Source organism: Geotrypetes seraphini, chromosome 11 (assembly GCF_902459505.1).
Source record: "Geotrypetes seraphini chromosome 11, aGeoSer1.1, whole genome shotgun sequence".
NCBI lineage: Eukaryota > Metazoa > Chordata > Amphibia > Gymnophiona > Dermophiidae > Geotrypetes > Geotrypetes seraphini.
Window position 1 is genome coordinate 24,776,004 of NC_047094.1, and position 14,568 is coordinate 24,790,571.

At 41.5% G+C, this 14,568-nt stretch overlaps 1 protein-coding gene across 2 annotated transcripts in view; it reads left to right on the plus strand.

Annotated features, from left to right (window-relative positions):
- The window catches only part of TECPR1 (tectonin beta-propeller repeat containing 1), a 79,072-nt gene extending 64,740 nt beyond the window's left edge, over positions 1-14,332 (plus strand). For both annotated transcript variants that reach the window (XM_033963529.1, XM_033963530.1), the window contains exons 22-25: positions 102-194; positions 4,278-4,384; positions 8,356-8,475; positions 11,021-14,332. In XM_033963529.1, the coding sequence (XP_033819420.1) occupies positions 102-194; positions 4,278-4,384; positions 8,356-8,475; positions 11,021-11,218 (518 nt within the window). In that variant the 3' untranslated portion in view covers positions 11,219-14,332. The remainder of the gene's footprint in view (positions 1-101; positions 195-4,277; positions 4,385-8,355; positions 8,476-11,020) is intronic.
- The last annotated feature ends 236 nt before the right edge of the window (positions 14,333-14,568 follow it).

The following is a 14,568-nucleotide window of genomic DNA, read 5'->3' on the forward strand; positions in this document are numbered from 1 at the left end:
AGTTTTGAGAATCTAGCCCTGGGTGGTTTGTTCTCCTATGCTATAATTTTGTGTCCATTGCTCTGTTCAGATCACCCTTTAAATGTTTGTCATTATTTTAGGTGACTGTTGGTACCATGTTCCTTCCCCTCAAAAGCAAAAATTAAAACAAATCTCTGTTGGACAAACGTCTGTCTTTGCTGTGGATGAAAATGGTAAGAACCTAATTGTTAATTTAAAAGTGAGAACTAAATTTTCAGAAACTTGCAAATGTCCACCAGCATCTTAAGAAAAGAAAATGAAGAATGTGGACTGGAACATATAATTTTACTTCTAGTGGACGGAAATAGTGAAAAATCAGATAGAGAAAAAGTGATGGGAAATTCCTACAAATGTCTTTTTTTTTTTTTTAAAAAGCCATTTTTATACTGTTCATGCAACAGTATGCCTACGGATTCTTTCTACTGAAAGCTGTATATTCAAAGGAATCTAATCTAATGTGAGATTTATGAGTCACACTATGCCTAAGTAGGTTCAAGGCGACTTATAGTACAATTTAAGGAGATCCAATTTAGTACAATGTAGCGATACTACAGAAGTTACATTACAATTCAGATTGAGAGAAGGTACAAAATAGGAAGAGATAAGCAAGTATTGTAAGAGTGATGGTATGAGGTAGAAGGAGGCGGTAACTCATAGACCAAGGTCACGTGGTTGTTGGTGTGTATAGCATCATTGAGGTAGCAAGGCATTTTGAAGGCTCAAGGGTCATTTTCTGTGTTGAATATGGGGTCGAAGAAATAAGTCTTTAATTTTTTTTCAAAACACGAGGTAGTTCGGTTCAGATCTGATAGCTGTTTTGAGGATGCTCCATGCCTTTGTTCCGATGTACGTAAACGTAGCGTTGAAAATGCATTTGCACTTGAGGCCTTTTGTTGTGGGATAGTTCATCAGAAGCTTACTGAGATTTCTGGTCAGGGTGGACCATGAGGAAGTGAATTTATGCGTGGCAAGGCAGAGTTTCCATGTAAGATGTGGAAGATTATGCAGGTTTTGAACTTTGTTCGAGTAGTGACGGGTAGACAGTGGAACTGTTTGAGATATGTGGAGATTGGTTTGCATTATTTTGGATTCGTTTTAGATTAGTTGCAGTTTACAAGTCAATGTTGTGTTGATGCCTCCGTAGAGGGAGTTGCAGTAGTCAAGCTATGACAGAATAAACATCAGTACTAGTACGGTGAAGTGTCGTTCGTGGAAGTAGGGTCTTATGAGTCTCAGCTGTCTCATGGAGAAGAAAGTTTTTTCCCAGAGGTTAGAGAACTGCGGTTCGAGAGATAATGATTAGTTTTGGATTAGTTGCAGTTTACAAGTCAATGTTGTGTTGATGCCTCCATAGAGGGAGTTGCAGTAGTCAAGCTGTGACAGAATAAACATCAGTACGAGTATGGCAAAGTGTCGTTCGTGGAAGAAAGTTTTTTTCCAGAGGTTAGAGAACTGCGGTTCGAGAGATAGTGATTAGTTTTGGATTAGTTGCAGTTTACAGGTCAATGTTGTGTTGATGCCTCCGTAGAGGGAGTTGCAGTAGTCCAGCTGTGACAGAATAAACATCAGTACTAGTACGGAGAAGTGTCGTTCGTGGAAGAAAGTTTTTTTCCCCAGAAGTTAGAGAACTGCGGTCCGAGAGATAGTGTGGAGTCCAGTATAACACCACACTATCACTATGTTGGAGGATTCTTCCATATCTATTTTAACGCCAGATGGCAAGACAATGCTATTGAGAGCTGTTTGTTGAAGGGAGGGGTGTGTGGAACCAGAAGATTTTGGTTTTGGTTGCGTTCAGTTTGAGTTTGTTACTTTTGGCCCATGATGGTATGGAAATTGAAATGCATGAGGAAGCAGGTGCTCCTCAGTCTGTCTTCTTTGCCTATAGTTTTGCACCCCTAACTTAATCCAGTCCATTTTTCTGCACAGGTCTGGAGTGGCATTTTAGAAAGAACGAGCAAATTGGAATTGAGATATCCAGGTCAGGACACTTCAAGTTCCACTAGTATTTTAGAACAGAATCTGCCAACATACAGCCTGTTCTAAGATACACAGTGAAATGGACGTTTTATGCTCGCATGAGGCAGCGGCATCCATTTCAGAAACATATGTCTTAAATCGGTGTTCTTCAACCGTCAGTCCGTGGACTGGTGTCAGTCCACAGAAATTTTCTGCCAGTCCACAGGGCCGGCACGTCCATCGGGTCCAAGACAGCGTTCTTTAGCCGCCGGTCCACGGTGTAATCAACGCAGCGACTTCGGGCCAGCTCCCCGAGTGCTGCAGTGCACAAAGCTGTGGGAAAAGGCTCCTACGCGCGGCCTGCGCCTGAACCGGAAGAGGGAAGGCTTTCAGATGAGGTGCGGGACGCGCGCGAGGAGCTGCTGCCCAAAGCTTTGTGCAATGTAGCACTCAGGGAGCCAGCCCGAAGACGCTGCGTTGATCGCATAGTGGACTGGCCCAAAGATAACACCAGGGGGCAGGCCAGAAGGCAAGGCACATGGAGGGAGAGAGACAACAACGGTAGGGGAAATGCTTTAATTTTTTTTATTTAGTGATTGATTTGTCTGTTCAGGCAGAAATGCATTTGTTTCTTTTCCTCTGGGGTTGTACTGCTTGCAGAGTCTTGCATCTTAGGGTTTGTTTGTAAATATTATCACTTTTAGTTTTTGGTCCAGCATTTGCATGAGGTTATCTGTTATCTGGAATGTTAAAAAGCATACAGTGTGCTTTGTGTATTTTAATTTTGTGGTCAACCATTATGTGTTGTTAATACAATTATATTGTGTGTATAAATGAAAAATGAATGGGAAAAAAATGGTGTTACAATTAGTACTGTTATGGGGGCAGGGTCTGGGGAAGAGATTAGGTGGAGATGGGCACGACTTAGCCCAATGTTCTTCAACTGCCGGTCCACGGACCGGTGCCGGTCCACAAAATAATTATTTTATTTCCACCGGTCCATAGGTGTCAAAAGGTTGAAGAACATTGTCTTAAATAACAACAAATACAGCATGAAACATAAACATGTATGTGCCAGTATTTCAGGAAAAAAATACATGTACGTTAGCCATTTTAGAAAAATCCACTTATGTGTTTTCACACAGTATCACAGAATCTACTATCCTTGGCTGGTATCACTTTGGGAGGGGACAAGAAACACTGGGAGATTAAGAGGGTGACCTCTAGTAGAGTGCTGCACTAAAGCACTTTTCCGAAACCTAGGAAACGGATAGAAATCTCATCATGAACGAGATTCTTTTTTTTTTTTTTTTTTTTTAGTTCTGCTTAAAGATAAGTTTTCAATTTGTTTGAACTGGGTTCCATTCCCTGTGACCTTGGGCAAGTCACTTAACTCTCCATTGTAGTAGCAGCATTTCCGTTCTCATTTAACCTAAACAGTTTTCTGAAATACTGGAGCAGGGTCTCCCTCACCTTTTCACTAAATGCCCACAGGCAGAAGTTTTGTTTCTTGATAGTCTGTGGCAATGTGTAGTGTGGGCTACATTTCAGCGTTAGCGTTTTGATATTTACTAACGGCTTCAAGAGATCCCTCCTCCTGAAGAAGCCTCTCTGGCGAAACTCAGGCACTGAGTTGAGGAGTTTAGTTTTTTCACACAGGAGCAGATTGACTCCTGTCTTTGCACTACTTCACTGTTTTGAAAATGATTTTCATCACCTCTTTGTGACCTAACTTTCTACAGAGCCACAACTACAGACCATCATATAAGATAAGTGTTACATTCTTTTTATCTTGTTATCTATTTCATTTTTTGATTACAATATGCAATGTTCCTCTTGTGAACAGGGACTGAAAAGTGATATGATGGTCCCTCTCTGATCTCTATGTGGCTCGCATGCAAGAGATATGACACTGAGCACTTTTCATTATTTATATAAATTATATATTTATATTCAAAAAAATTTATTTTTTTTATATATATAATTTATTCATCGAATATTTAAATATTTATTGATTTATACACTTATTTTTAGTATTTGGGAAGAAGTTGGTAAAATTTGTTTTGATTGACTACATTTTCTGTACCTTGGACAGAATGCACAGTTCAGTAAGTCGATCTGTGGTGGACTTCTCAGGTCTGCCTTGGATCTTACCACATGTAGGGAGGCTCTCAAGATGATCTATGCAATCCAAAAAGTCTGCACGACGACTCGCTTTTTCCATTTTTTTTGTGTAGCAGAAGGTTCTACATCGTGAGTAGCACCTTACTTGTGTCCAATGCTGCTTGTTTTCACAGGCAATTTGTGGTTTCGCCAGGGAATTACTCCAAGTTATCCCCAGGGATCCAGCTGGGAACACGTTTCAAATAACATCCGAAAAGTATCAGTAGGACCCCTTGACCAGGTTGGTGCATTCTACACCTAAGATAACGATTCTATAAATTGGCGGCAAGGTTTAGACACCCCAATGCCATGCGCTTAGCACCAGTTCTATAATGGCTTCTTGACACCAAGATTCTGTAGGTTGGCATTGGCGTGCCTAAAGTTGGTTATCATCAGTTATGCCAAGTCAATGGAAGTTGTAACTGTTGGCACCTAATTGTGCCTTAAGTGTATGTAACTTATAGTATTCTATAAGCTATATGCGTATTCCAGAGATACGCCCGTGACCCATCCTTACTGTGCCAAGAACACAAATAGGCAGCCGATCCACAAACAGGCAGATGATTGCATCAGGAAGAATTTTCTTTTGCGGTCTCGATTACGCACTGGACTTGATGGGGGGGTTTTGATTATGCTTGTTGTGTGGTTTTGTTTTATGAGGGGAGGGGGAGGGATGTTGGGGATAATTACAGGAGGTTGTAGTTATTGCGACCTGTGTTCTACTCTATTAGATGTTCCATTCTTAGTCTGGTTGCTTGTGGATTGGCTTTTGCACTATTGTTTTGCAGTGTTTTCTGCGTATTTGTTTCTGTGCAGTGGCTGTGTCTATATCTTCATCACAATAAAACATTTTCAATTTAAAAAGAAAGAATAGAGGTCCAAAGCTCCAATGTAAAATGTAAGAAATTCATGCAATCTAACATAATTCAAACAATAGAATTATGTTAGGTTTCAGCAATTTCTGTTTGTTGGTACCAAACTATTTGAAACCTGAATGATTTCAAGGATTTCTGTTTGTTAGGATATCTGTGGATTTATGGTACCAAAATGGTTTTGACTATATTGCTCCTATTTATTTGATTTTGGATTTAAAAAATATATATATAATTGGTTATTGTATTTCTGTTGTTTGTAAATCATTTTTAAGCCCAGGTCAGAAGTTGCACAATGCTTTGTATCTTTTGGTTTTGTATTATTGAGGTATTCTACATTTTAGAACCTCTTAGCCTCACTTGTTGAACTATTGCACCAGTAATTTATATGACCCTTGATCTTGGCACACTGGGCTTTTTAAATTAAAGTCCTTCACCTGACAATGGTTTTACCACAGTTGCAGTTTGCAACGGAGAAAAGAGAAGGTATGTGTTTTTTAGACTGGCTGATTTTACATTTTTAAGTTCTATAACTGATTTGGGAAAGATTCCATAGATGTCTGACTGCTTTTTAAAAAAATATTTTATAGCTATTGCCAATAGGTGCAAATAAGTATGATTTAGTATGAATATAGTACACGATCTTAGTATTATATGTATATTGCAAAAACGTTTTATTGGTCAAAAGCACAATCAAAAAACTACGAGACACAGAAAATAACAGAGACCACATTTTGATACCATAAAACCCTCCCCCCCCACCCGAAAATAACAAAATAAAAAAAAACCCCAAACTTAATAATAATTAAAGGCATAGAGCAGTAGAAGAGTACTTAGCACATTCCATACTAAAATGAACCACACAATCAAACATTCAATACATTGCTACGAGCATTCCCGGTCAAAGAGGCCCAGAAAGGCTCCCAAGTAATTTGTAATTGATGGCCCTTCACAGAGTCCAAATCAGTAACGTCACAACGTTCCATCCTCAATTGATAAATCATCAAGGATCTCCATTGTGCCAAAGTAGGAGGATGAACATCAAGCCAATGAACTAAAATAGCTTTTTTTCCCAAACAATAAGGCACGCTTCAAGAAAAGACATAGGCCTCTCGGAACTGGATGAGTCAAGGCCGAAGTAGTGAAGAGCATCTTTGGATGAGGCAAGCAATGAGTGTTCCAAAGCTGAGCAATGTGATGATGTAGAATCTTCCAAAAACGCAAAATAACGACAAAAATAAAACATATGCCCCAAAGTTGCATTTATTCCCCCACATTTAGGACAACAAGAATCCTGACGAAGCGCAGCACGATATGCTCTGGCAGGTGAAATATAAACCCCCATAAGCAATTTATATTGCAATTCAAGTAAGGAAATAGAAACCCAGGACTGCGTAAAAGACTTCAGAGTTCCTTTAAGCAATTCTGCAGAAATAACAGTCCCCAAATCAACAGACCAACGCTCACTCAAAGAAACAAAATCAAAACCAGGGGCCTCTTCCAACAAAAATTTATGGTAGAATCGCAAAGGAATCATAGATTGGGCCTCCAAACGAAAAGCTTCCTTCAAAGAATCAAAAACAACCTTCGTTAAAGTTACAGATGGTAAGGTGCGTACATAATGTCGCAACTGCAAATATGAAAAAATATAATTGGGTCGAAGCCCATATTTCTGAACCAAAGTTGGGTAGGAATGCATCTGGCCCGCTGAAGTAAGTACAGTGGTGCCTCGCATAACGAACGCCTCGCACAGCGAACGCTGCGCACAACGAACTTCATGTCTTGCTTCCCACAACGAACTTCGTTTCACACAACGAAGCCGCCCGAGCTGCATCCTTCCGCGCAGGCACTGCGCTTAACTGCCCTCTCTCCGCCTGGCTCCCTGTGCGGTGGCGGACCGTCGGCTCGCAGGGGCCCGGCGCCTACTGCTGATGCGTTGGGGGGGGCGGAGCTACTCTCGCCGCTTCCCCGATGCTAGAAAAAAAAAATGAACAGTTAAGTCCCAGTTTTTGCCGCTGAGACTCTGCCCTCTCTCACTGTAAAATTAGACTCTACTTAGTCTGTCTTTAAATTTAAAAAATGTGTGTTGTTTTAAAAAACAATTATGTTTTTAGATGTATCTAAATAAAAATAATAACAAAAAATTTACCTTTTTTTATGTCATCTTAGCATATTTTATGCTACAGAACGAATTATTTTTTTTAACATGTATTGTTATGGGAAAACGCGTTTCACATAACGAACTTTTCGCATAACAAACTTGCTCCTGGAACCAATTAAGTTCGTTGTGTGAGGCACCACTGTATATGGTGTAAATAAACTAAGCCTTTATCTGATCAAGAATCAAACAAGGACGTTTCCATCCTCAATTGAGGATTTCCCTTAATTGTCAATAATGAGTATTATATGTGTATATATATGTAGGATGATTAATTATGGTATAAAAGTCTGTATTGAAAACCATCTCGAAAAACGCTAACTCTGTATTGTAACACCATTACAGAAGCTCATGTAAACCGCTCCCCAGTCATTAGTAGCGGCATAGAAGCTCTCAATAAACAATATTTGTTGAATAACACTGAATGGGTATGTTTTAATCAATTTTTATGTGATCTTTTTACGTGACCCAAATTTCAGTCATCAAAATGCCAACACAGATGAAAAAAAAAAATCAAAGCAGCACTTATCTTGCTGAAATGTCAACACTAATGGCTCCGCATGCTCCTTGTGACCCTGGGCAAGTCACTTAATCCTCCATAGCCCCAGGTACGTTAGATAGATTGTGAGCCCACCGGGACAGAGAGGGAAAATGCTTGAGTACCTGATTGTAAAAACCGCTTAGATAACCTTGATAGGCGGTATATAAAATCCTAAGAAACTTGAAACTTGCAGCCGTTGATGACTGTGAAATTTGGGTTTTGACATCGTTGGTATGGACTGTGGACGCTGGAAGTGTTCTCTTATTCAGCAACAGCAGTTGAATTTTAAGCTGTGATGTATTCGTAGAATTATTGCACCACTTCACTTTTCTGTTATTCACCGCACAACCGGGAGCGATCCAGGGATGCTTCGTAACCATTGACCTGTTGGGTTTGATTTAATCGCCAACTCTTTGGATTAGAGGGATACTATGGAGTTCCCCTATCCAGAGTTGTGAAAACTGAGGACCCTCCCGTATTCGCAAATTAATTTATAATATTATTGTGGTGTGCTTGATTGCACTAGTGGTCATTCTTCTGCTGCTCCGCTAACGTAGAAACATCAGAAGGATTATCGGGGGGATTTTTGTTTTTAATTTCCATAACACAAACATTAACTTACAGTCTCCATTTTCTTCTAGGTCTGGGTAATAGCAGACAAAGTTCAGGGAAGCCATAGTCTCAGCTGTGGGACAGTCTGTCACCGAACAGGAGTGCAACCACAAGAACCTAAAGGGAGCTCCTGGGACTACGGAATTGGGGTAGGAATTAACCTTAAGGCAGCATTAACCATTTGCTAGCGCAGGAAGGATCTAGAGTTTGTGGCCTATATATTTTCTCTGTTTTGATGATGAAAGATGTGTGTGGTTAGCTGTTCTTTTACGGCCAGTGCCAGGATGCCTCATCGATGATGTAAAATCCTTCCGCTGTTTAATTTGCTTCGTTATATTTCATTACGGGGGGGGGGGGGCCCTTTTACTAAAACTGCAGCAAAAGTGCACCACTTATGCGAATCTTTCCCACGCACTTTTGTCTTGGCCGATTTTTCCCAAGCAATAGGCATGCGCTAATTTTGTCATTAGTGCCACGGTTAAAATAACTTATAGCATGAGCCCCAACCTACCACCTATGTTCTAGCTGACGAGGGCCCCCGCGCTTAACCCTACACTAATCAATCAGTGCATGGCAGTGCCGCACACGCGAACTGATTAGCGCTGTCACGCCCACTCTCCACCCCCAAACGTGCCCCCTTCCCAGAAAATAAAAAAATAATTTTTTTTTTTTAGCATGCACTGTGTATGCGCAAGATCCGCATGGTCTTTTTAATATGTGATAATTGTGTGCTAGCGCTTATCACAGTTTAGTTAAAGGACCCTTGTGTCTCCTAATTATGATGTGCAGAATTTTGTAGACACCTTATCCTTTATTGGTAAGTGGATATGTGCATTTTGCTAACGTTTGCAAAAGAAGTTATAGTGAAAGCTCCTCATTGCCCAGTCATGTGGTCCTCCCACCATGGGGCCTACCAGGGAAGGGATCTGGTTTTTATTCCTGGATCAGGTCTTCTGATCTCCAGGTCATTCAGAGCTGGGGATTCTATGAGGGCAACGCTTAGCATACCAAACAGTTTCTTACCACAAAACGCTTTTAACGTGTCTCGCGTTCAGTATTTTCACATGCACCAAGGGCCGGATTCTATAAACGGTGCCTTAGAAACTTTGATAAGCGATTGAATCAAATTTTAATGACACTCGAAACTACATTGTAGGCACTGCTCTGCACGGTTGTCAATCACCCGTTAGGCACCACGTATAGAATTGCACTTAGAGACGCCTAAGCAGATGTAGGCGTTCTAGAGGTAAGTTCTGGCCTAATTTACCGGTGTTTAACTCATACTAGCAATGCCTAAGTCTACCACACCTATGCTCCACCCTTAGCCATGCTTACTTTTCAGATAGGCATCCTTAGGCGTCGGAGGTTACCTGGATTTAGGCGTAGCTATGAGTTCCATGTGGAACTCTTACTTTGTTACTTTTTTAATATTTATTTAAGGAAATTTGGGGTCTATTAATAAAATATTGCAAGTCATGAAATATTAATATTATTTCCCTTTGATTTATGAAAGATTGTTATACACATCCAGGAGGGGGAGGGGGAGATTTAATAATTGTATATTATTGGATTGGAACAGAGTACAATATGTTATATTACTTGTTTGTTCATCTGTTTGCACTATGTATTTGATTTAAAAATGAATAAATAATTTTTTTTTAAATTATTTTAATTAACTTCAATGGCATGGTCAATTAACACTCCAAATGAAGGAGGTTCGCCCTAGTCACCAGTGGATTTTCACTGTGTTCCAAGTTTCGACTCGCACTGCCTTTGGCATAAGCACTATATGAATATAAATCTACGACTACTATTAATTATTTTTATAGCGCTACCAGATGCACGCAGCGCTGCACAGAGTCACAAAGAATAAGAAAATAGTCCCTGCTCAAAAGAGCTTACAATCTAAACAGGCAAGACAGACAAACAGGATGTCATGGATACAGTTAAGGGGAACGGTTAATCAGCTGGCTGGGTTGGAGGGCAGAGGGAGTACAGGACAATCTAGCCATTGTGACATCACTGAGGAAGTTGGCTCTTATTGGTGGAAGTAGGCATTTTGACATCACAATCTCAGCTCTGGTTACTAGAGACAGAAACCTTTCACACTACTACTACTATTATTTCTATAGTCCTACCAGATGTACACAGCGCTGTACAAAGTAACAAAGAAGACAGTCCCTGCTCCAAAGAGCATGTCATGTATACAGTAAAGGGGAATGGTTAATCAGCGGGCTGGGTTGGAGGGCAGAGGAATAGGGTTGAGGATTGAAAGCTATATCGAAAAAATAGGTTGCCGAATTGCCAAAACATTGTCAGCGTTAAGTCTACCTGTTCACATCATGCGGTCGATCAATAAAGTACATTTTGAATAGCCCACTGCTGAGTGATTTGCCATCTTTTTCTTCACGGCTCCTTCATTTGGATTACTGTCTTCGTCATCGAGGCCTATCCAGGCTCTTTTCCTGTGGACAATCACCACGCCATTTAAGCTAATTAAACTAATCTGAGTTATGTGCGGATTTATAGAATATGGCCCTAAGTGTGCTTTAGGTCTTAATGCCCTTTAGTAGACCTCCCTAAGTTTTGTAAAACCGTAATAAATGTGGTTATACATATTGTTTATATTATTATTAGTGCTGTTTAAGAAACAAGCCTCCATTGTAATTCTCCAATTGTCTGGGACTTTCCTAGGGAGGATGGGAGCATATTACCGTCAGAGGCAATGCAATTATACCTTCTAAGGTTGTGTTACAAGAGGCTTCAGAGAGTCAGCTGCTCCAGTCCTCGCATCTTGACCATGGAGAAGATGGAGGGAAGAAGTCTCCGTGCAAAAGCAATTTGCTAGTCGATGAAGAGCAGGACCTTGACGGAAATGCGGTCGCCTGCTAGCACCGGGCCTGAAATTCTGGAACACTGGACTGTGGCCTAAGATGCAGTCTGTTTCTGTACACGAGCTAAACTAGATTCATTCCCGAACTGTTCACGAATGCAGTCCGGGCCTCCGGCCAGTATATTTAATTTATTTTCATGCAGTTTATAAGGGGAATAGGGCTTTCAGAGTACTTTGCAAAGCAGCTACTAGAGTGTGATGCAGGTGAAGGTCAAGAAAACGGATTCATTTAAGCTTGACTAACTGCATATATATTTTTTTTTTAGATCTATGTAATATTTATTCTTGGCTAGGGAGTTTATAAACGAATGGTCGCCCCCTACCCCACTCCCCACCATTTCTACTTTTCTTGAGATCATGTAGGATTTTTGCTAGTTGCAGGTGGGCAGGCAAGGGAGGGACCCTTGGTCTGACCCAGTACGGCTCTTCTTATGTTTTGTTCTTTTGATTTAGCCGATCGGCCGACGAATATTGGTTTGGCTGCCCACGACAAACTCGGCTGAACTTAGCCCAGATTGGGCCCCCCCGGCATTGAATTTCCGGGTTTGCCGCTGACCGTGGGAAGTAGCCCGGCTGCCTTTTGTGGACCGAATATCGGGTCCACAGAAATCGGGGCTAAAACGACGCCACATGCATTTTCGTCAGCTCAGAAACAGTTATGAAGATCTGCGTGTAGAGTGTGTGCTTTTTATAAACGCTGTGCCCCCACACAGACTCTGTCCCAGAGCATGCCTGCACTTGATTTATGTAGATGTGTGCACATTGTTGTCTACATGTGTAATCTGGGGGGTGTTTTTATAAAAGGATGTACACTTGAAAAACCCAGCGTCTCTGTATAGCTGCTGAATGGTACTGCTCCCTGGATGTTTGTCCGCTACCCTCCTCCCACCCCCTCCACCATACAGATAGTAGAGGGGCAGTTAGATGTATTTACAAACTTCCGGTAAGGTCCAGATTCTCCATAGGGTGCCAATATCATCAGCCACCTAAAAAAAGCGGCTGCCGATTGTGTGTCAAATCACGCAATGACACCCTATAGAGCAGCGTCTCTCAAACGGTGTGCCCAGGCTCAGTGGTGTGCTCCAAAGAGATTCCAGAATTTTATTTTATTCTTAAAAATTCCCTTCATAGGTATACACTAGAATAGATGACACATACATCACGTAACACAAGGGTCTGTCGGTGTTATGAGCATCGGTGTGTGTGTGAGGATACAACTGCCCAGACAAGTGCATTCAAAAACAAGCACCTCCATTAGCAATTCTGTCTACATTAGTTTCACCATTGTCACAATTGCCCAAACATAGCTTAAAGAACTTTAAATCAATAATTCTCAAATTTTAATTTTTTGTTTGGTTTTGCAATTTTATCATTTCAATTATAATGTGCCTCGAAAAACATTTGTTCTGTTTAGTGTGCCAGAGCTAAAAAAAAAAAAAAGTTTGAGAGACGCTGCTATAGAGAACCGCACCTCCATCAAAGATAGGCGCCAGGGTTTTCCGGGCTTACATTTCCGGCGCATCGCGCCTAATGGTACATCCGGCCTTAGCCATGCCCACGGTGGCATTAAGGGCTTGTAAAGGGCCTATGTAGGCGTGATTCCGGCGTCTTTTATTCAGGCGCCGGTTGGTGCTTTAATTTTACTGGGGGTTTTTTTGCCGTGTTAAACAGCGTTTCTCAATTTAACTTGGGCGCCAATAGAGCGTCTACTGGCTCCTACATGTCAGCTGTTTATAGAATAATCCCCTATGTGTATAACTTCCTTTGAAAACTGATCCCTGTAATGCTTAAATTAAGCCAACCAACCTTTTTCCTTACGCTGCATAGATATACTGTGAATTCTGATTTCGTGCTGCTAACTTCTCGCAGCGCTTCTCAGTCTATGTACTTTATTTGTATGACCTTGCAATTGGAAGGATATGCTCCTTTGCTAACTTTTTTTTTTTTTTTTAATATTCTTGACATTTTAATAGCAGTGTCTATCCTTGAAATATTTTGCTGTTAAATTATTTCGTAGAATGCCTTTACTCTGCTCATTCCCTAAAAGCTCATGGAACAGCTGTGTTTGGAAGCGTTTCAGATGAGATCTTGCATGATTTGGATGCAGTTGTCGACATCAGTGACATCACAATCACTTTGTGGTAACTCTTTTGTGATGTCAGTGGGACACTTTTCCAATCATGGCTGCCCCAAAGAGTTCTAGGAAATTTCAGAAGAACTGCTTAAAATGTATTTTCAGAAAGCATAATGTTAAATGGGCCAGTAAGTAATCTGCAGAACTTGTTTGGGTAGGAGAGATTCCTACCTGGATAAGTCCTGTCACTCAAGTCATGTTCAGATTTTCAGCAGCACTTAACTGGAGAGTGCCACTGAATATCTTACCTGGGCAGAAGGTTGTGGCACTATCCAGGTACCACTAATATCCAATGCCAGTGGCCAGGTAACTAACCAAAGAAGAAGAACTGCATTAAAAAAAACAGTTGTAACTATGCACAATTAGTATCCAGGCACCACACGGAGGCCCTGATGCTCTAAGATCCATGTTAAAATCCTGTGGGTTGCTGCAGCGCCGGTAAATTTTCCGATTTCAAAACAGCAAGTGATGCTCAAAGAACCTCGCATGCAAATGAGGTTCACCATTGGAGGAAGCGACCGACACAGGCGCAGAATAGTTCACGGTAAGAGGCATAAATATGCTCAGGCGCCAAGGGATGCTACATTATTGGCACGCGTGAGTGTGAATCCTAGGCGTGCCTTATTTTAGGGCATCATAAGCGCACGTGGAAGGAGGGAGATGAGGGGGGCGGAGGACTTACCTACAAGCAAGCCATACAAATATGAAAATACAAGATATGAATGCTTTTTTTTTTTTTTTTTTCCTACACTGCTTTGGCGGGACTTGGTGCCCTTACCCCGAATACTTGTTTTTGAACTTTTAACAAACATGCATGAGACGCTCCTTTGATGCATGCGCATGAGACATATTTCTAATCTACCGTATTTTCACGCATATTACGCGCGCGTTATACACGATTTTACAAACCGTGCATAACCATGCGCGTTATACGTGTGAGCGCGTTGTACAAATTTTTTTTTCATTCTGATCCAGCATTCCCCCTGCGAACCGGCATCCTACCCCCCCCACTCGCGTCTCCCCCGCGATCCTACATCCCCACCAGCACCGCAAAGACAACTCTTACCCGATTGGGCACCGGCACCAATGCACAGGATGTGCCAGTGCCAGTGCCCGAAGATCCTCCCTCGTTGGGTTGGGCTGGGCGGTGCGAGAGAGATCCTCCTTCCTGTGCCGGGCTGGACTAGGCTTTGAGCATTTGCGCATGCTCAAAGC